Source organism: Opisthocomus hoazin, chromosome 7, assembly GCF_030867145.1.
Source record: "Opisthocomus hoazin isolate bOpiHoa1 chromosome 7, bOpiHoa1.hap1, whole genome shotgun sequence".
Classification (NCBI taxonomy): Eukaryota; Metazoa; Chordata; class Aves; order Opisthocomiformes; family Opisthocomidae; genus Opisthocomus; species Opisthocomus hoazin.
In genome coordinates, this window is record NC_134420.1 from 35,165,724 (window position 1) to 35,186,300 (window position 20,577).

The 20,577-nt window shown below is 43.4% G+C and overlaps 1 protein-coding gene across 5 annotated transcripts in view; it reads right to left on the minus strand.

Annotated features, from left to right (window-relative positions):
- Positions 1-20,577, minus strand: part of SMOC1 (SPARC related modular calcium binding 1) — a 136,158-nt gene that overhangs the window by 77,394 nt on the left and 38,187 nt on the right. For all 5 annotated transcript variants that reach the window (XM_075426244.1, XM_075426246.1, XM_075426245.1 and 2 more), the window contains exons 2-3: positions 14,885-15,056; positions 4,252-4,364 (exon numbers count right to left, since the gene is read on the minus strand). In XM_075426244.1, coding sequence (XP_075282359.1) covers positions 4,252-4,364; positions 14,885-15,056 — 285 coding nt within the window. The remainder of the gene's footprint in view (positions 1-4,251; positions 4,365-14,884; positions 15,057-20,577) is intronic.

A 20,577-nucleotide genomic window follows, 5' to 3' on the forward strand; every position in this document is an offset into this window, starting at 1 on the left:
AAAAAACTGCTTGGGAGAAAACTGTGAAGAATGCAAGTCTCTCTCAGCCCATGGCAACAAGCCCAATGGCACTAGGCAGCAATAGAAAGTCTGCAGATTACCAACTAGAGCCTGTTGTTTATGAAGAACAGATCACAGCAGGTTAAGTGCAGCATGGAAAGGGAATGGCATTTATGCAAAATACAGCATAACAGCAAAAAGGAGAGAGCAAGTCTTGGGAACAGAAACTGGTTTTAGTTGTGTCCAATTTTGCACAACAGTACATGACCTCAGTTTTATACCAAATTATATTAAACAAACATTTTTATGTTGTAAATAACTCAAGTTTTATCTGTGTGCTTATATTAGTGTGGGCTAAGTGCGAAGAGCTTCTGTTACGGGAAGTAATATTCCCCACACAGACTGAAATAAAGAAATTCTAGAGCAATTCATCAGGTCTGCTCCCATTTACAGCCATCCTATCACGCCTGCAATGCCACCACCTCTTCCACGCTGCAAATCCATGCCACTTTTTTAGATATTTAAGCAGTGCTAAAAAGGGATTTGGTAAGATCTTTGCAATACACCAACTGCCAGAAAAAGGGAAGCAGTAGACGTGGTGCACAGAAACAGTTATGGAAACACATACACACACACACATCCCCCCAGTGAACTGACAGGTACCTGCTCCTCTTCAGGCAGTACGCAAAACCCATTATCACTAGCCATGCCTAGGAAAACTGGCCATCCAAGCAATAGAATCAGTGGCAACATTTCTTTTCCATCTAGATTTTACAGACAATGAAAAAAGACAGATTATGGAAGTGTTCAAGACACATAGGATGTCTCTCTAACAAAGGGTTTAAATGCAAGTCAAATCAGAGTCTGTCTTCAGGCCCTCCTCCCTCTCACCCCCGTTACCACATCTGTTTGGTCTCAGAGAGAGTTGTCCTGCAGGGAAGCAGAAGGAGATAAGACGAGCATGGTCTCCCCTCTGCAGCTGCTACCCCATTCAGCACATGCTGCCAGTCACAGAACAGCAGAGCAGCTATGTTCTCTTCACCACCCTACAGCCCCATCCAATTTGTGGTGGATCCAGCCCCAAATTCACACGGTTTTGTACTGCATGCAATGCCAGCAGCTGGAAAGGGCAGACTTGGGCTGCTTTCAGATGAACAGCCTCACATAGTGCTGCTTTCAGTGTTTGTCCATAGTGATTGCAATTTAGTTTCTAATTGAGGTGGATGACAAGCCACAAATGCAACCGTTCAATCTGGTTAAAATCAAGCAAGTTCAGTGAACATACAGTCATCACTACCAAAGGCAGCTCCCAAACCTGCACTGTTCGTGTTTTTCACTCCTGCAAAACTTTCAAGAATTGCCAACAATTAATCAGACAAAAACACAGATCTTCTGAAGTCTGATGGCAAGGACAATAATGTGGGCCTGAACACCTACTGTGTATGCATCTGCAAAAAAGAGGCTCAGCTCAAGACCTGAAAGCAATTCATCCACATCTTGAGTGAGTGCTATAACAATTAAGACATTTGATATTCTAAGTATATGCATGCATCTTTGTTTCCCCTCTGATCAGAATTTTTCTTCTACCCAAAATACTCCTCCAACAACAGTTACACAGAAGGGTGAAGTTGTTGAAAAAATTTCCCTAGCCAACTGTACATACAGGGTACATCCTGAAGCATATGCAGCTGCTTAGATTCTCATTGGGATGGGGATTCAAGGTTAAAGACCATGGTGGGTATTTCTCCTAGAAACTTCGTTGAGAGATGCTGCTCTGTTATGGACTGTTGGATGGAATAACTAACTCTTTGGGTATTGAACCAGAATAAACTAGCAACCGTTCAGAGCTGACTTCAGCAAGGCCAGTTCTTGAAGTCCCTGAGGCCCACACAGCTTCTCTGCAGAGTAGAACCTGGGGTGCCAATTCTCTGCACAAGAGATGCAGTATCCAAACCACCTCCACCAGATGAGATCTATTCAAGAGTTGCTGGAAGCAAGAACTGTTTAGACTGTTCACCAAAATTCACATTTTTACACTCCCTTTTACAATCAAAGTTTAATTAATTTGGACCAGATGATAAAGGAAGTATTTGTCTCAAATGCAGGTTGAAACCAGCTAGCTTCCTCAGACATTGTTTATCATCCACATCTTACGCAGGGACAACGACCTTAAATGCTGCAATATAAATGACGAAGCCGGTTCCTGGGGTATGTGGAACATGGGGTTACTTTTACAGTCCAAGGAATGATATGAATTTCAGTTAATTCCAGCTACAAAGGGATCAGAGGCTTCCTTCATCATGCCAGGTAAAACAAAAGCATTTTAGTGTTCACAGATAGGACTGAACAGAGGAAGAATGTGAAGTATCACTTGGCTGTCAGCTGAAAACACACAGTTTTTGTAAGCAGCTTCATGCTGTCCCTCCACTGGCAACCCACACTGGCCAGGGAACGTGCAGAACACAGGCCCAGCAACTGCTCCACAATACAGACATTGGTACCAACCTTCCAAATAAACCTGAGACAAAGCTTTATCAAGTGCACTCTAAGTCCAGCTTATTAAGATAAAAATGTCTCCTGCATCCCCTACTTTACTCTCCAGTTTACTCTCCAGAGGTTAGCAGACAGCTGACAAACATCAGAAAGTCAGCTTTCCTTGCCCCTTTTTTTTGAACTATTAAGATGACACACTTCGTTGGCCCACTGTGCTAGGTTTTAAGTATTCCCCTCCAGTGCCAACATAACCTGAGCAGCTCTACATAAAATCAAATTTCAACAACAGAGTGCAGTCAGATTGCAAGAAACTGCAGCCACCTTCTCTCGTACCGCCACCTTCCCAAGATGGTCCACACTGTACATAAATATGATGCTTCTCCAAAGTAGAACGCAAAGTTGGCAGGATGGATAAAACTTTTCCCACTTCACCATTAAAAACAAAAACAAAAAGAAACACTTCCACACACCAGATAATGGGAGGGTAAGGCTGAGAGGGGGAACAAAAATTTTTGGTGAGCTATCACAAAAAAATGAATCTTTCCTCTCTTCTTCCCCAGGCATCACAAAGTGTTTGAACCAATCCCAAAACTTTTCGTCTCATCTTTTTGAAGCCAATACTGACCACACGTTGGTTGGTTGGTTGTTTTTTGGTTGTTTTTTTTTACTGTCAGAAGACATTGCAAACAATAACTCATGAGCCTCAAAAAAATTTTAGGATTCAAGATCTCTAGATCAGTGCTAGATATAGGGAAGCTAAGGCAAAAAAAGTTGTGTCATTTACATAAGTTCACAAAGTAGAGTTCATCGGCATTGCATGATTTTGGCTTTTGCGATGCGTGCCAAACTGAGCAGATAGCATATCCCTCCTACCTGTTAGGGAACTGCACATGAGCCATTTTTAATACCCAGTTCAATTAGCACAGTATGTTAGTGGTAACAGAGCCAAGCATCACTATTTCCACCCTGCCTGGGCAAACTACTCTTCCTCTGAAAATTTTCTTCATGAGGGCTTTCCTTTTTGCCATAACTACTGCAACTTCTCTGGAATTCTGTAGGACCTCTGCCAGCCCAACTATTTCTGAAAGATGCTCAGTGTCCAGGACTTACTATTCATTTTTCAGATATTAAAAGGCCAAACAAGCATAAGCCTCCTCCGCTACCCCTGCCTGAAAAAATGCTGCTTCTGTTGAGAAGCAGTTATGAAACAATATGCAATCCCAGCACATTTAGTAGCAAGCGTACAGTGAAGAATCAAAACCCCAAACAAAGCAAAGCAGTCTCATCACCTCTCTGCCAGACCCCCAAACGACAACAGGGCACAGAACAGGAAACAGGAGTCTGTCACTACCAAGCTCCCTGCAGAGGTAAGAGGCTCAGACACCTCTTTCTGGGATAGATGAAGCACAGGTAACAGCAAAAGAAGCCTGGTCCACCCTGTTCTGTGTAAGCCACAGCTCTCTGCAGCTCATCTTCATGGAAAAATTGACCTCCCCTGCAACTTTTTCTTCTTTCTGTGCAATGCTGGAGATTGATGCCATTTGTTTCTGTGCTACATTGGAGATGGAGGCCATTACATACTTATGTGTCTTTTAAGGTATGGTGACCAAATCAAAGCTTCCAGTTGGTTAAACAAGTCCCCAGCTTTCAACACTTTCACCTGAGTAGCTGATGCTATCATCACTTGCCTCACACCTTAACAGTGAATCTCCTGCAGCCACTGGGAGCCTGGCTAAAGGATGCCAACAAAAATATTACCTGCGTGAATGATCCATCCTCATTGCATTCTGGGATGAAGACTGCTTCCTGGGGCTTCTTTGCCTGTTCCAGTGCTTGAGCTCTCTCTAATCGACACTTGCTTTGGCCAGCATCTACAAAGGGAAAAGCAAAACCCACTTAGACTGCAAGCACTGTTTGCCTCTTCAAAATCTACTAAATGCGTCACACAGCTGCAGGGGGGAAAAACTCCAAACAAATATAAGGCATCAAGGACCATTACCCACACATTAACAAGGCAGCTATGGAGTTAGCACTTGTGATCTCAAAGAAAAATATGAACCTAGACAATCAAACTACAAGCCAGTTACTGAAGAACTGCCTAATTTCCTAGGCAATCATTTTCTGGTCCAAGAGCTCTAGAAGCTTCTTCCAACAAGTGCTAGAGCACAATGTCCACACAGCGAAAGGCCTTCCTGGAGGCAGTTGTGTTTGTGTTAATATTAACAGCCTGAAACTGGATAGCTGAGCATAAGCCAAGTAATTCAGGCCCAGAATGAGCAATGTGGAAGAAGGGATGGCCCCAGCAAAGCTTCTCTGAGCAGCTCTCCCAGTAAGATGCTAAAATAACCAGCCACCCATCTGAACGTCCACCTTTGTGTGGTTCAGATAAGGTAGATAGGCCATTGCTTTCCTGAAACTCAGCTTCTACCTCTAGTCGCAGTGCTTACAGCCAGGTGTCCATTATACTTTCTCACATCAGTTACTCACTTTGCTGTCAAGAAAAATAGCATTGCTCTGCAAGCAGAGTTCTAAGGGATCAAGATCTCAGCTCTGCACTTCTTTCAGATGATGGCAGCACGTAGTACAACCTTAATCCCTTCCAGGTCCAGCTCACTGTTACAGAGCATAGACCCAGATAAGCCTAACACTGATGACTGACTGGTCAAAGATGAGAGGTCTGCCCTGAAGAGATACAGATTGACTCAGAGTTCACATTCAAAAACTTGATGTCTAACAGTACTGCTGTTCAGTCTAGAAATACAAGAAAAACAGCAGACATCTGTTTCTATGGGACTGACACAGGGACTAGCACCTTCTTCGTTTTCCTATGAATGCACTGACAAAGATTTTCAGTGCAGAAACTGCCAAATCTGACCAGAATCTTTCAGCAGCACCACAGAGTGCTTAAGTTTAAATCCCCATTCTACCAGGCACAGAAATCACATTGGTTAACAAAACAATTCCACTGGATCCCTGAAGATCCCATATGCTGCTTCACAGTTCACATGAACTTCAGAATCATTAATACTAGCACTGAATTTGAAAGCCAGTCTGGTTCTCCAATCAACTGAATTCCTGTTACATGTCAATAGAAGCCATTTCCAACTAAGCACATTTATATGCAGAAACCAATGACAATGCTTTAAACAGTTTTGATAAAGACATAGACCAAAGCTTTCAAGCAGAGTACTTCATTGACAACAGCTGATGACTCAAGAGACTAAGTTTCCAGTTTGCCAGTGCAGTTTAATAGTTTGGGTTGGAAGGGACATTTCAAGGTCATCTAGCCCAATACCCCACCCCATCCAACCTGACCTTGAATGTTTCCAGGGATGGGGCACCCACCACCTCTCTGGGCAGCCTGTTCCAGTGTTTCACTACCCTCATCATAAAAAATTCCTTCCCTCTAGTCTAAATCTACCCTCTCTTAGCTTAAAACCATTACCCCTTGTCTTAGCACAACAGTCCCTACTAGAAAGTTTGCGTCCATCTTTCTTGTAAGTCCTGTTTAAGTACTGAAAGGCTACTATAAGGTCTCCCTGGAGCCTTCTCTTCTCCAGGCTGAACAACCCTAATTCTCTCAGTCTGTCCTCAGAGCATAGCTGTTCCATCCATTGGATCATTTTTATGGCCCTCCTCTGGAAGTGCTCCAAAAGGTCCATGTCTCTCCTGTGCTGAGGGCTCCAAAGCTGGACGCAGGACTCCAGCTGGGGTCTCACTAGAGTGGGGCAGAAGAACAGAATCACCTCCCTTGACCTGCTGGGCATGCAGTTTTTGACACAGCCCAGGATACATCTGACTGAGCTGTGAGCACACATTGTCAGCTCATGTCCAACTTTTCATCCACCAGCACCCCCAAGTCCTTCTCGGCAGGGCTACTCTCAATCCCTTCATCCCCCAGTCTATTGATACCGGGGGTTGCCCCAACCCATGTGCAGGACCCTGCACTTGGCCTTGTTGAACCTCACAAGGTTCACAGGGGCCCACTTCTCAAGCTCATTCAAGTCCCTCTGGGTGGCATCATGTCCCCCAGGCATGCCAACTGCTCCACTCGGCACCATCTGCAAACTTGCTGAGGGTGCACTCAAATCCTGCTGTCTATGTCACTGAAAGATATTAAACAGCACTGGTGCCAACACCAACCCCTGAGCGCTGCCACTTTTCACGGATCTCCATGTGGACATCGAGCTGTTGACCACTACCCTCTGGATGCGACCACCCAACCAATTCCTCATCCACCAAACAGTCCACCCATCCAATCCGTATCTCTTCAATTTAGAGAGAAGGATGTTGTGGGGGACCGTGTCAAAGGCCTTACAGAAGTCCAGACAGATGACATCCATAGCTCTTCCCTTGTCCACTGATGTAGTCACTCCATCACAGAAGGGCACTGGGTTGGTCAGGCAGGACTTGCCCTGGGTGAAGCCATGCTGGTTGTCTTGATTCACCTCTGTCTTCCACATGCCTTAGCATAGCTTCTAGGAGAATTTGCTCCATGATCTTCCCAGGCACAGAGGTGAGGCTGACAGGTCAGTAGTTCCTGGGGTCCTCCTTTCTGCCCTTTTCAAAAATGGGCACAATGTTTCCCTTTTTCCAGTCACCCGGGACTTCATCTGAATGCCCTGACTTTTCAAATGTGATAGAGAGTGGGTTGGCAACTACATCATCCAATTCCATCAGGATTCTGGGATGCATCTTGTTGGGTCCCATAGGCCTATGTATGATCAGGTTCTTCAAGTGATCACAAACCTGATCTTCTCTTATAGTGGGAGGGATCCCACGGGGACCCCAGTCTTGTAGTCCATCTGCTTGAGAAGTGTAGGAAGAGAGATTGCCTGTGAACACTGAGGCAAAAGAGTTGAGTAACTCAGCCTTCTCCTCATCTGTTGTTACCAGTTTTCCAGTCTTGCTCATCAGGGGCATATGCTTTCTTTGACCTTCCTCTCCTGGCTGATGTACCTGTAGAAGTCCTCCTCATTATTCTCTGCATCCCTTGCCAAGTTCAGCTCCAGCTGTGCCTTGGCCTTCCTGACACCATCCCTACACAACCAGGCAGCATCCCTATACTCTTCCCAGGACACCTGTCCCTGCTTCCACTGCCAGTGCATTTCCTTCTCCCTCTTTAGTTTGACCAGCAGGTCTTAACTCAGCCATGTTGGTCTCCTGCCTTCCTTTCCTGATTTCTTACACCTGGGGATCGAGAGCTCTTGCACTCTAAGGAAAGCATCCTTACAGATCTGCCCACTCTGTTGTGCTCCCCTGTCCCTGAGGACTGTTTCCCAGGGGGTCCTACCAACTAACTCCTTCAACAGCTGGAATTTTGCTTTCCTAAAATTCAGGGTCCAAACTTTACTCTGATCCCTTAGGGCTGTGAACTCTACCAGGGCATGATCACTGCAGCCCAGGCTTCCTCCAGTCTTGATGTCACCAGTCAGCTCACCTGCACTGGTGACCAACAGGTCCAGTATCACATCCCCTCTGGTAGGGCTGTCTATTACCTGGCTTAAGAAGTTATACTCAATACGCTCCAGGAGTTTCCTGGACTGCCTACAGCTCGCCACACTACTTTGCCAGCAGATGTCAGGGTGGTTGAAGTCCCCCAGTAAGATGAGAGCCTGCGAGAGCAAAGCCTCTTGTAGCTGGAGGAAGAAGGCTTTGTCAGTAGGCTCCCCTCAATCGGGACACCAACCACAAGGTTTCCTTTGTTGCCTCGGTCTCTGATTCTTACCCATAAGTTTTCAACCTGCTCGTGGCTATTCTTCAGAGACAGCTCTTCACACTCTATCCACTTCTTGACATAGAGTGCAATGCCTCCACCCCTCCTTCCTCACCTGTCCCTTCTGAACAACCTGTAGCCATCAATAGCTACACTCCAGTCATGGGATTAATCCCACCAAATTTCAGTAATGGCAACTAGGTCACAGCTTTCTAGCAGCATGGTGGCTTCCAACTCCTCCTGTTTGTTGCCCATGCTGTGTTAATTGGTGCAGAGGCGCTTCAGCTTTGCTGTTGGCTGTGTTACCTTCTTAGAGGAATACCCCTTAATTCCTTTGAAGTATTCCACTGGTGTTTCCTTGTTGGCTCCTACTACCTCAGGAGCCCCCGGATCATCTCTGACAGACTTCAAGTGTGCTGCCGTGCAGCCAGCACATCTCAGTGCAATAGGCTGAGGGCCCTTGCTAGCACCCCGTCCCTCTAACCTTGGCATGTCATCCCACAGAGCTTGTCATAGGCAAGCCTGATATTATGGCCCTCCCCCTTTATTTTAAACGTATCACTTTACTCCAAGAAAGATTTTGCAAGTCATCTGAAATTATGGAAATTAAACTCTTCTCTTTGGAAAAAGTCATTATTCATAGCAATAGTGTTCAGCACAGATGTTTATAGCTTAGTCACCAGGTTACAAAGCAAGAGTGCCTAAATCAACTCTGCCACTGACCCACTGAGTGACTACAAGTCAGTAACCTCACCTCTCACCTCCCTATGACCTTGTGTCGCTTCTGATCCTATGTCACTCATCTTTCAATTAATTTTTTTGCGGGGTGTTTGCACAATACCCTTAGCACATGGAGCTTTGATCTCAGGTGGACCTATTATGAGCTTGTATAAAGAGCAAGACTTTCAGAATGAAAAGATTTTCTTGAATAAAATATACACTGCATTTAAAAAAGCAGTATTTTTTCTAATTAGCTGTGACAACCTCTAAGCTGGAATTTCCTTTTTCCCCCCTGCTTGCCATCGTGACCAGATGATCAGATCTTGTTTGCACACCTCCTCTGGAGGACAGTCCTGCCAGCAATACGGAGCCTTCCAATATCTGCTCATTCTTTCAGCTGAAAAGGAAGCACTTGCAATGCTGTTAACTCAAACACCTAACTACAACCTGCAGATCTCCTGTTCAAGCTTAAAAGTCTAATCTGGCTTGGCTTGGCATGACACAGGACATTATTACAAAACCAGATGTTGTGGCTGCTCCTTCTGTTTTCTTAGCTAGCTGTCCGACTAAAAACACCTTCAAGTTCTGCTTCACAGGAGACAACTAAGTAGCAAAAACAATTAGCATACATTATGCAGATCTGCATGTATAACGGAAAAAAAAAGTTGTGAATTTCTCACGTGACAATCAAAGTACAGATTCATAAATGGAAGTTTGTTTTCTAGTCTTTCCATCTGAAGATATAGGACTGCAGACAGGCATATCTGCTTCCTCTCCTGAACACAAAACAGAAGGGTAAAGTATTTCCACACTGGCGCAAGCACAGCTACATTACTGAAACGCTTCACCACATAGCTGGTAGGAACAAGTATTTTGTGGTATCCCCTGTAGAACAAATACATTAGGAGCCCAGGCAGAAGGGAGACTAACACAGATCTTTGTCCAATTTGTCTCATGAGCAGACAAACATGACACATTCAAGCTCTTAATATAAGGAGAAGATAACAAACATGTTACTGCTAAGGTGACTGTGTCCCTGCTGGCAATTTTAGCTGGCCTTTATAGGTTGAACTCTCCACCGGTAAACACCCCACAGATCACACTGTGTAGCACACCACCACTACACCACAGCGTTTAAGAGCTCATCATTGTTGCAGCATCCTCTTATGCAAATTCAACCCTTGGCTCAAGCAATGTCTCTTCAGAAATCACTGCTGAAGTGCAGAGGAGACAGACAATTTTCATCATGTCCAGGAACACTCAGCCTTGATTGCTTCTCCCATCCTCCATCACTGATTTCCAAAGGTCATGTCAGTCCTTTTACAGCCTTGACTTGGAACAACGACCTGTATACCACGCTGGCTGGAGAGGTGTATGCATACCGCTATCTTTTTTGCCTGTTGTTTCACAGCTGAGTTCCAGTAAAAACAGTGCCTTTAATATCAACATTTACCAGTTTGTTTTTAAAAGGACTGTCAATCCTTCTCTTCCTCACTCTACAGGCTGGTATTTTTATAATGTTTTCATCAACATGTGATTTCAGTGGGATGACTTCACCTTGCTATTTTTGCTTTGTTAATTAGAAAATGTAAAATATTACGTAAGTGCCAAGTGTTAAAAAGTAGCTGCCAAATAGCTCACCCCAAATAAGATGCATTACAAATTTTACTAATGCCTGATGTTATGATGTAGATTCATATACCCCATTCTGCATTTTGATTGTCTACCTGAGCGTTGTAGTAGCACTTTTACTTCCCTCCCTTAATGTTCTCTTGAGTATCAAACAGCAAGCTTATAAAACAGAATGGCATTAAAGCATCCCAGTTTCATGGTCCAGACAGACTAAGTAGGACTTTCTCCCCTCCCTTACAGAAGATGAAAAACCAAAACAGGATGACTTAAAAAAGTCATTCTGTTTAACAATTTTACTTTAAATATCACCAAACTTCGGACAGATTCACTGCAGCTCTGAAATTTCTTTAAAAGACAGCTTGCTTTCTCAAGTTCATAGCTGGCAACTAGGAGATTGTGAACAACAAGTGATGTTTTTGACATCTGTGGCCTAATCTGCAGACTGCAGGTGCACATAATTTTGGATTTTGCAATGAAGTTGGCTAGTTGCCATGGTTGATCTTATCCATGAACAGTTTATTCAAATGAGACCACCATGTCACTCATAATATACACAGTGCACTCTTGAATAGGCCCCAAGAATTTCAACATCCTCTCTTCAACAGGCAGAGGCAGTTTTGACATCACACAGCATCATGGTATAAAGACCCAAGCTATCCTAATAATACAAAGTAAAACATCTCCAGTCATCCACACAACACTAGCAGCAACTCTATATGATGCAACCACAAAAATTTAGCCATTTAATTTTAATTCTACTTTGTTTTTATCAAAAGTTCAAAAGGCAAAAACTGATCCAAACAGCTTTTGAACTATTTCTAGTTCCATTAGGTAACTGTCTCACATGCAGGCCAGGTCCCCAGCAGGCATGAAGCAGTCCAGCTACACTGAAGTCAGCAAATTCACACGCATTTACTCCAGCCAATGATCTGTGTCTGCATAAGAGGCAAAAATGGAACCTGAACAAACTACAAAAACATACCCATCTGTCCCACAGGGTGTCAATCATTCTCCCCTCTCTCCATTGTTGTTTCACTTCATTTCTGACAAGTCCTGCACCTGGAATCTCCAACTTCTTTCCTTTCCTGCTGACAGACTTTGCTCCTTCTTTGATACCCACACCATTTCTACTCCAGAGATCCCCAACTTGGAGCATACTTAAAATCATGCCTAAATTTGCAAAGGGATTGAAAGCGTCATTTAAGATTTTATTGACTAACTGCTGCCAAGGAGGGACCCACTTTATTCTCCCTTGACTAGGAATAAGAAAGTTCAAAGACAAAACACATGGGTCTAGAAGTGCACTGAAAAAAAAAGACCAATTTCAAAATATTACCTCCTGTCCAACAAGAACAGTAGGTAGAGAAAGATTACCTTCAAACAACCCATCACTAGTCAGAAGGAGATCTTCCTTTCCAGCACATTAGCCAACAGTTGTGTTCATCCAGGTGTCCCAGGAGATGGGCTGAAGACCCCTGTTACAATTCCCATCAGTAACTTACAGATGGATTCATTGTACAGAGTCACTTAGGATCTAAGAACAAACTCTATACCAGCACTTTCAAAACAAACCATTATAAATATAAAGAGAAGTTTTTAGAACACTCCTAACCCTTTTTTTCTTAATCAGGCCAAACAAATCCCTAGAAACCTACCAGTTAACATAGAACTTAACGGCGTTTTAAACCACAGATATCCAATATAACCTAATAATCACTGCATAATCTTGACAGTTTGCTGAGACTCATTTAACAAGTATTTCTCCTTCATCCCTGCAAAGTTTTGAGGCAGGACTTATTTGACATCAGATCTTAAGACATCTGCTGACAAAATACCAAGGTAGGAGTGCTTGGCTATGTATATTAAGCAAGCTACACCATCTGGAAGTATTCTCTGGAATCTCATCAATAAGGCTCTATCTTTCATGGATGCCATAGTTTGATCATTTTAAGCTACTCCTGACTTTGAACCCTTTGTGATGTGTGAGTGAGGGTTCGGAGCGAGTTCAGATAATTCAGCACTGAATGAATTTCATTGAAAAGCACATGAGGAAAGTAGCAAGGAACAAGACCTGAATCAGAGTTATAGTCCTCAAAGGGCTGGCAAGATTTCATCTTTACATGTCCCTAGGTTCTTGAGAGCGTGCAGAGCGCCAAGCTGAATCATAAAAGTTCTGTTCTCACTATGGAGCTATTCTGCTAGCCTTGGACCAGCACAGTTGAAGTTATCAGCATATGAAATTGGAAAGCTATGGTAATCCGGTGTGTGGAACTATGCCACAACATACTTCCTGGTTTCCTTATTTTAGTTACCTGGGGGTTTTTGCCATCTCAGAGAAGGAAGCACAAGTTAAAATTGCTTATAAAATAAGAATTAGTTCTTGGATATGGTATCTATCACAACTGCGTGTGACTGGGCCCAATGGCCCATGGAATCCCATCCAGTTCTATGAAAGTTCCACTGCTGAGCATCTCTGTCATGCGGAAGGGATGAAGGCTGTTCAGGATAAACCTGATGCCCTACAACAGCAGTAGGTGTTCAAACACTGCTGGTGATACCTTGCTTGTGCAAGTACAAGATACAGACCTGACCAACTGCCTGTAGTTAAGCACACCTGCCTCACAACTGCATGTATTTGCCAAGAACAGTGATCTTTATCACTGTCTTTATCTAGCGGTCATATTCCTAATGCAAGTAGAAAAACAGAATACCTTTCAATTGCAGCACACATGGAAATTACCAAAGTTAAATTTGAATGTGATAGTTAACAGAATTTTCCTACTTCCCAGAGATTCATGGGAGTGTTAGTGGGTTAAAAGCAAGACTTGCAGTTGTCAAACACTCCCAGGTTACTAGGTACTGTATAGTACCACAGAGTAAGGGAAAAAAAGGAAAAAAGAGCATGAGCAGTTTCAACTAAACATTTCAGTTGTGTCAGAGAGTAGAAAGTATACTTTACCTGTACTTATGACAAAAAAGTCTTTAGTTACTTCTTTGGGACTCTCTGCAATCATGATATACAGTAGGCTGTGTAGCGTGGCAATCAAGATTTTCTCCACTTCCATATGCAAAAGCATCTGTTTCTGGATGTACATTTCAGATCCCATGTTTTAAGTGACTGAACAGTGCCAGCTTATGTGCCAGTATCAGCCATGGAGTTGCTTACTTAAGCCCCTCTGCTCAAGGGATGAAAACAAAAGCAGGACTCCCACCCTACCACTTCTTATTGTGATACTTGAAAACACATCATTTGCAAGAACAGTCCAACCACTTCTTGGAACCTGGGAAGAAAGCTTCTGGGTTTCTAGTACTCAAAGCAGCATTATTCAAAGGCCTTTTTCTATCATATAGGAGACAAGCTGACATAAAGCAACACAACAGTGTCGATGGAAAAAAAAAAAATACAAGTAAGCTTTTTTTCCCAGTGAGAAACTGTTTAAAAGAGCAATATTTGAGGTCATGCTCATAATTCACCTAAACTATAAAGCCTGTCAATACATTGAAAAGGGATTTCCATTTTAAAACAATTCTGACAAATACACATTTTTATAACAGTAAAAAAGCCTTCATAAACTAAAGTCAGGCTTAAACATATGCCTGTTTATTCTTCCACAAGGATTTTAATGAGTTTCTCCTGTCACTAACCAATTGCTAAAAGCATCTGTGCCATCTGCCTTCTAAGTCAATTGTGCTCTCAAAAAATGCACTCAACTTTATTTTTCACTTCGCTGCAGAAGCAAACCATTTGTGTGACAAGACATCAATATTCCTTAAAAAAGTTGCAACTTCATCTTTAGACTGTGCTGAAGAGCTGAATTGAGAGAGAAACTATATTCTTCCTTTTAAGTAGACGTGTAACAGCAAACAGGCGAAAAAGAGACCATGTGAAGCCTTGCATGCATTCTGTCTTCTTTATTAGCTCAGCACAGAAAGGCTGTGTATGTCTTAGAAGGGACTAGACATCTAATGGGCACAGAACATTCTTCTCCACTCCACATTCCTATCACTCAAAGGTATCCCAGTTCCTCATTGGCACAGGCAGCAAGGAAGATCTCTTCTTTCAGAATTTGATCTTGCATTTCCATGGGGCCAGCTCCTCCTGCTCTGCAGACATATTTCAGCCCTTTTTCAGGGACATCTAGCTCCTTCGCCTTCTTTGATCGGATCTTCCTCCTGCCACCTAAACCCAGACTCAGATACCCATGCTCACATGAATGCGCAATTTCAGTCAGATTACTCACAGAGTATGGTACTAAATTCAAGGGTCTAAGAATCCAGTTTCTGATGCATTCTGCCCCTCAAAGGTATATGAAATCCACCTACCTTTGCACCGGCCGCGATGTGTCACGCTCAGACTTGACTCCCGGCATTTGGCTCTCTGGTAGTCGCACATTGACTCATATGTTCTGCCATCAGAAGCACAGAGGGGTTTGGACTGGGACCTGGAGCAATGCAGGTTACATTGAGGGTCTCTGTCACGGTCGCTTATTAAAAACTGAAGGAAGTAAAAAAAAGGAGGGAGAAAGATATTGGTTTTGTTTGGTTTCCCAAAACAGAACACATAGATCTTTAAAAAAACTAAGGGTCTTTGCCATTCCATTTTCTTTAATAGAATGGAAACATTACTCACTCTGCCTCACCTCTGAAAACAAGACATGTAAAGCCAAACACAACCACAAGGGAAGGGCAACACTGAGTCACAACAGCCCAGTTGGCCCAGTGCACTGCTGCAAACAGTATCTGGTACTAGACAATTTTAGTCAGAGGTGCAAGAAACTTATCACCAAGGATGGAAGAACCCAAAATAACCAATCAAGACTGGCCTTAGTAGTTGAACCATGGATGTGGTGAGCTTTATACCACCAGTTATTTGTTTTTTAAATCATTACTGATGTCATCTGTGGATACCACCTGCAACAGCATATCTGCATGCTCCCAAAGCCACATTTTGTTTCTTTCCAATGACATCCTGCACAGCTGGCAATTGCATTCCATGCATCCCACAATCTAATTGCAAGCTATGTGAAAAGCTATTTCCTTCCAGAAGTTTGAATTTGTCATCTTTCTGACTACCTCTTCTTCCTGAGCATTCATTTTGGATGCAGCCTGTTTTGAATAAACACAGTACTCCTTTCTTTCAGTCTCTCAATGCAAACAACCCCAGTCTCCCAATTCCTCAACCAGAAGACTTCCTCTGTACCATGATCACCGCTGTTTCCCTTCTCTGAAGGCAGCTTTGCTTCTGCCTTATCTTTTGGAGATGGGTAAACCTACAACATACATGAACGAGTCCTCATTTTCTGTCTGCTTGTTCTCTGCAAATCCCAACATCTGACAGTAGTGTTACTGTTGTACCCTCAGCTGTACTCTGAGCTGTCTATAGGGATATCCAGGTCTCTTTCCCAAATTCATACTATCTTCCTGAGGACCTCGACTGCCAGTCCTTGATCCTTAACCACTGGAAGCATTTCACCAGGATGTGATAGTAGCAGCCCTTTTCACTTCCCTTGCTACCTCGCTTAGTGTTTGGTTAGTCAGACCTTTAACTATTACCCAAACCCAACCACTTGACCACAGGAAGATTTCAGAGGACTCTTGAAACAAGTCCCACAAGGATTTAGCAAAGACAAGGGAAGTTAAACCTGCCTTGCACTTCCCCTTCCCAAGCTCCCATCTCTTAAGCTTCTCAAGCCTGGGGGGACCAGAGTTGCTCTCTAACACACCAACATCCCAGCTTGCTGTCAAAGCAGTTATGAGCTCAGCAGTTCAGAGCTGGCTGGCAAGCGGGCACTGACTGACGCCCTGCCTGTATGCACAAAGCCATGGCTCTCCAAGAGTGTTGATAGCTGGATGCCTTACAGGGAAGTGTGAGTCATTGCCATAATCACCTTGGTGTTACAGTTGCCTACATAGCTGTCTGCTTTATGCTTTGAGGTTAAAGCTGTTGAAAAAACATTGCCTGAAGCCTAGTTTGGGTTGGTTTTTAACCATTCCAAGAACATGCATCTCTGAAATTTGTTTTTTGACATTTAAAAAAAATTCTTCACCCTCTTTCTCCCCAATTGAGATAAAAAACAATTGAGAAGTTGCTTATTTTCCTATAAAAATATATTAGCTCTGTACTGCTGGGTCTTTTGAAGACTCACACATTGCTAAAAAGCCTATTTAAACATGACAGCTGGGAAAAGTAAGAAAGGTCTGCACTTTTTTTAATTTGGGTGAGGCAAACTTTTAAAAAAAATCTCATCTGTCAGACTTGCCAAAATTTGTAACAGCACAGAGCTGTTAAAATGTTTTTGTTCGTTTTCTGCAACACTTTCTATAACCTGGCAACACCTGTTCCAAATGGGAAATTGGAAAATTTAAACCTGAAGGCAATGTTAAATGGTTTATAGAGACCTGGACTAGACTATAAAAACACTGTAAAGCTGGATCAGATTTTTGCCCAGTTCTTGTCAGAGGTTGAACTATCACAAGTTAGCTCTGAATTGCTCTGGCTACAATAATGTCTTTTTGTAGCCCCCGAGGTGCAAAGATCACCAGTGACTGCAAACATATAGCAAAAAGCAGCAGACTGAAGATGCTGAAGCTTCCTCCTGGCATGTGATGTCAGAGACCCTGAAAGGCTCGCAAGGCTTTTCAGCTGTCTGTATAAACAAACTTTAAAAGCAGAGCTGCCTGATAGCACAGTATGGTGCACATACAGCAATTAAACATTCAGTTAAACACAGACGCCATTCTGGTTTAGAAGGAACGCATGCATCTACCATTTATCACAACTCTGAGGGCTTGAGCTACTGGCATGGAACTTTCTGTAAATTCCTTGTGCCAGAAGCTGAGTTCCACAGATCAGAATTACCCAAAGGTGCACCAAACAAGCTAGAACACTAGTCCCCACATTAAACCATATTACAAACTTACCGAAAACTCAGCTTGTATCACAAAAACTCACCTAAGACTTCTGCAGCCTGTACAAAAACACTTAGTACAGAGGGCCCTTGCGGGCCTCTCCTTCCAGAAAGGACATCTCTGAAGAACAGAAAGACCTTCTCAGGGCTAGCATGAAACCTAAGGCTATGGCACAGCTTTCCTCTGGTGCCTCCTCGCATAGGGAGGAACAGCTCAGCATTGATTAATTATAAGGGCCTGAGGAAACATGCAGAGTGCCCCAATGCAGTCTGTGAAGTTCTTGCCTACCCAAATTAAGCCAAGAACTACAATATTAAAAAAAAAAAAATCAAAGCCTTTCTATCATTTGTAATTTGGATTACAGTAGGGAGCCCACACAGCATGTTAGGTGCTTTCCAGACACTGAAGATGCCACACCTGCCTTGCCAAAAAAGTTTATGGTTTACATAGTTGCACAAGATGGTGCTTGTTTTGTTTGGCTAGATTATAATTGTAAAAGTCTGTGCTAATTTCCAGAAGGATCCAGGATCATGCCTGTCTGATCAGGGTTCTTCTCGTGATCAGACAGCACTGCCAGAAAGGCCAGATCTGGAGATATTACCAACGGGCTTCAAAAACTCCCTCTTACAGTAGGACACCTGCCCCACTGTAGTTCAGAGCCCTTGCCTTTGCTCAGCAGCCCCAGCAGCTTTCAGACAGTAAAATGCTGGGTTTGTCCCATTTCTAGTTGGTAATCTGTCACTGTTTAGAGCAGGGCGGCAATAAAGAAAGCAGCAGATGCTCTCTGTGCTATACAGCATTCATGCTACAGAAGTGATCATCAACACAGGCCATCCAGAGACATTTAACATACTCATTGTTTTGAGCGTCCATCCCCTCCCGGCCAGCACAGGGTTCATTACTAGTATTTTCCCTGTCTGAGAGCACAACAACTGATCTCCTTTGTAAGCAGTCTCAGCCACTTGAAGAAAAAACACTGGATGAATGCTGAAATATGCATCTGTCCATGGGGTGAGCACCTGAATCTATCATTTTAGCAGCTAGGACTAAGTTACTCATTCCCAGATCTTCATTCCCACTTTGAGCAAGCAGGCGCTACTTGTCCAAGGAGCACAGCCCTGCTCCAAAAGAGCACCTTGGTCACTGCAGGTGACTGCACAGTGTGCCCCAATGCCTAGCTACCGATGCTCCCCAGATACCGCCCAAGCAGTAACACAGTTCCCTGGTCCCTTCAAACCAGGGGAAGCATAGAAAGATAAAGTCTTCTGCCTCTAACACCAAATGACCTATCACAACTCTCAAAGCTCAAATCAAAGTTTGTGGTCCTAACAGCCTCAGGATGCCCTCACAAACAGGCTGTGTAAACAACAGCATCAACATTCAGAGCAATGCTTGGTGCTGTACACAGACACACAACATGAACACATCTGGACTCAGGGGAAAAGTAACCCTGCAAAAACATGTGCAGCACCAGCAGGTTTCCAACGTTCATCTAGAAAGAAGAGGGAAATAATGATTTTAGCTTTGAGATTTCTCACAGCTTCTTTTTGATACCTGTGTTCCCATTTGCTTCAGCATCCAAAATAAAAGCAACTGGGGATGGTGTCACTGGCTTATCAGTCCTTCTCTCCCCCCTTTTCCTCCCCAAGAGAAGAACTATCAAAAGCAGGACCCAAAAAAAAACCAAACCCCACAAAAAAAAAAAATCACACAAAAAATAGCAGGAATAATCTATTTTCCAGTGAAATGTTAAAACTGACCAGATTCCAAATAGTATCCCTTGAACGTAGACTCAATACCAAAATAAGCGTAAGTAACACTAGTACTAGACAACAGTGTTTGTGTTTTCATAGCATTTGCACAGCTCCTACACCAAAGTCCCTGCTCTGAAGAGCTTCCAGTTCAACACAGCTCTCAGAGCATCTTTTTACGTCAAACGCTGTATCTGTATAAGGACATAAACCTCTTCCTTTGGCAAATACATTTACACAGGTGCTTGAAGAAACCACTTCCCAAACTACTTTCTGCTTCTTCAGACTTGAAAAGAAAAAGGAAAGATAAGAGGTCAGAATGAAGTTAACTTTGCCAACAAAGCATATCTGTTCTTTTTCTTCACACCTCAACACCACTGCTGACAAACAACAAACACTGATTAAAGGGTTTTTAATGCCTGTGAAGGAAAGCAGACTCCCTGCAGCTGCACAGCAGCTGGGAACACTTGTGTTATTTAGCAGAGAAAGGTCTGACCCCACAAGTGAAAATGAGCTTGGTGGTCACTCATTCTATTCACCATCTGGGTACGTTATAAGCACAAACAGAACAGCACAGCCCTTTGTGGTGGGGGTAAGGAGAAATGGCCAAGGCATTAGAGTACCAGAGTAACACGCTTTAGCAAGGCTTCGGGGAAAGAGGTAGCAAGGGCCACAAGTGGCATGAATGTGAGAAAGTGGCAGTCTGTTAAGAAACAAATCTACAAGACAGAGTCCACTACAGATCAAAACAGAGGAGCCTCTGCTGTTTTGCAGCTTTGCTTCTGATTAGTACTGCAGGCTGCTGCCTAACAAAGCTGGGGAGTCGAGAGATTGAGAAAACAGCACATGCAATGCCTTACTCCTGTTTAAGCAGACTTCACTTTCGAAGACCCTTAGAAAACATGTTTGGAAAAGGTGATCGATCTAGGTATGTTCATATGGCACAGATCACTCATTTGTCTACGCACTCAGACTGGCCTGTCTTAGGTACAAATGAGCGAGTCCTTCCTGGGTAGAATTTCTCAGGAAAACCATACCATTTTATACATTAGAGGAGACTATAAACTTCTGGACATTTTTGTGGCTGTTGGAAAGCATCATTTCACATTTCCTAGTTTTAACCTTACAGATTTATGCCTTGGTTTCAGGCTCCAAACTGGTGCAACCAGCCATACTGGAGGCAGAGCTGGAGCCAAGTGCCAGTTTGAATGATAGCTAGGCTCTCAGCCTCGTGGCATGTTGCCTACAGGGCACAAGGACTTCAACTTCAACCATGGATTTGGGACTTCAGCCAAGTTTCCTGCCATGGAGCCAGAAGCCTAGCAGGCTTCAAAGGTGTCAAAGACCCTGCCCTAA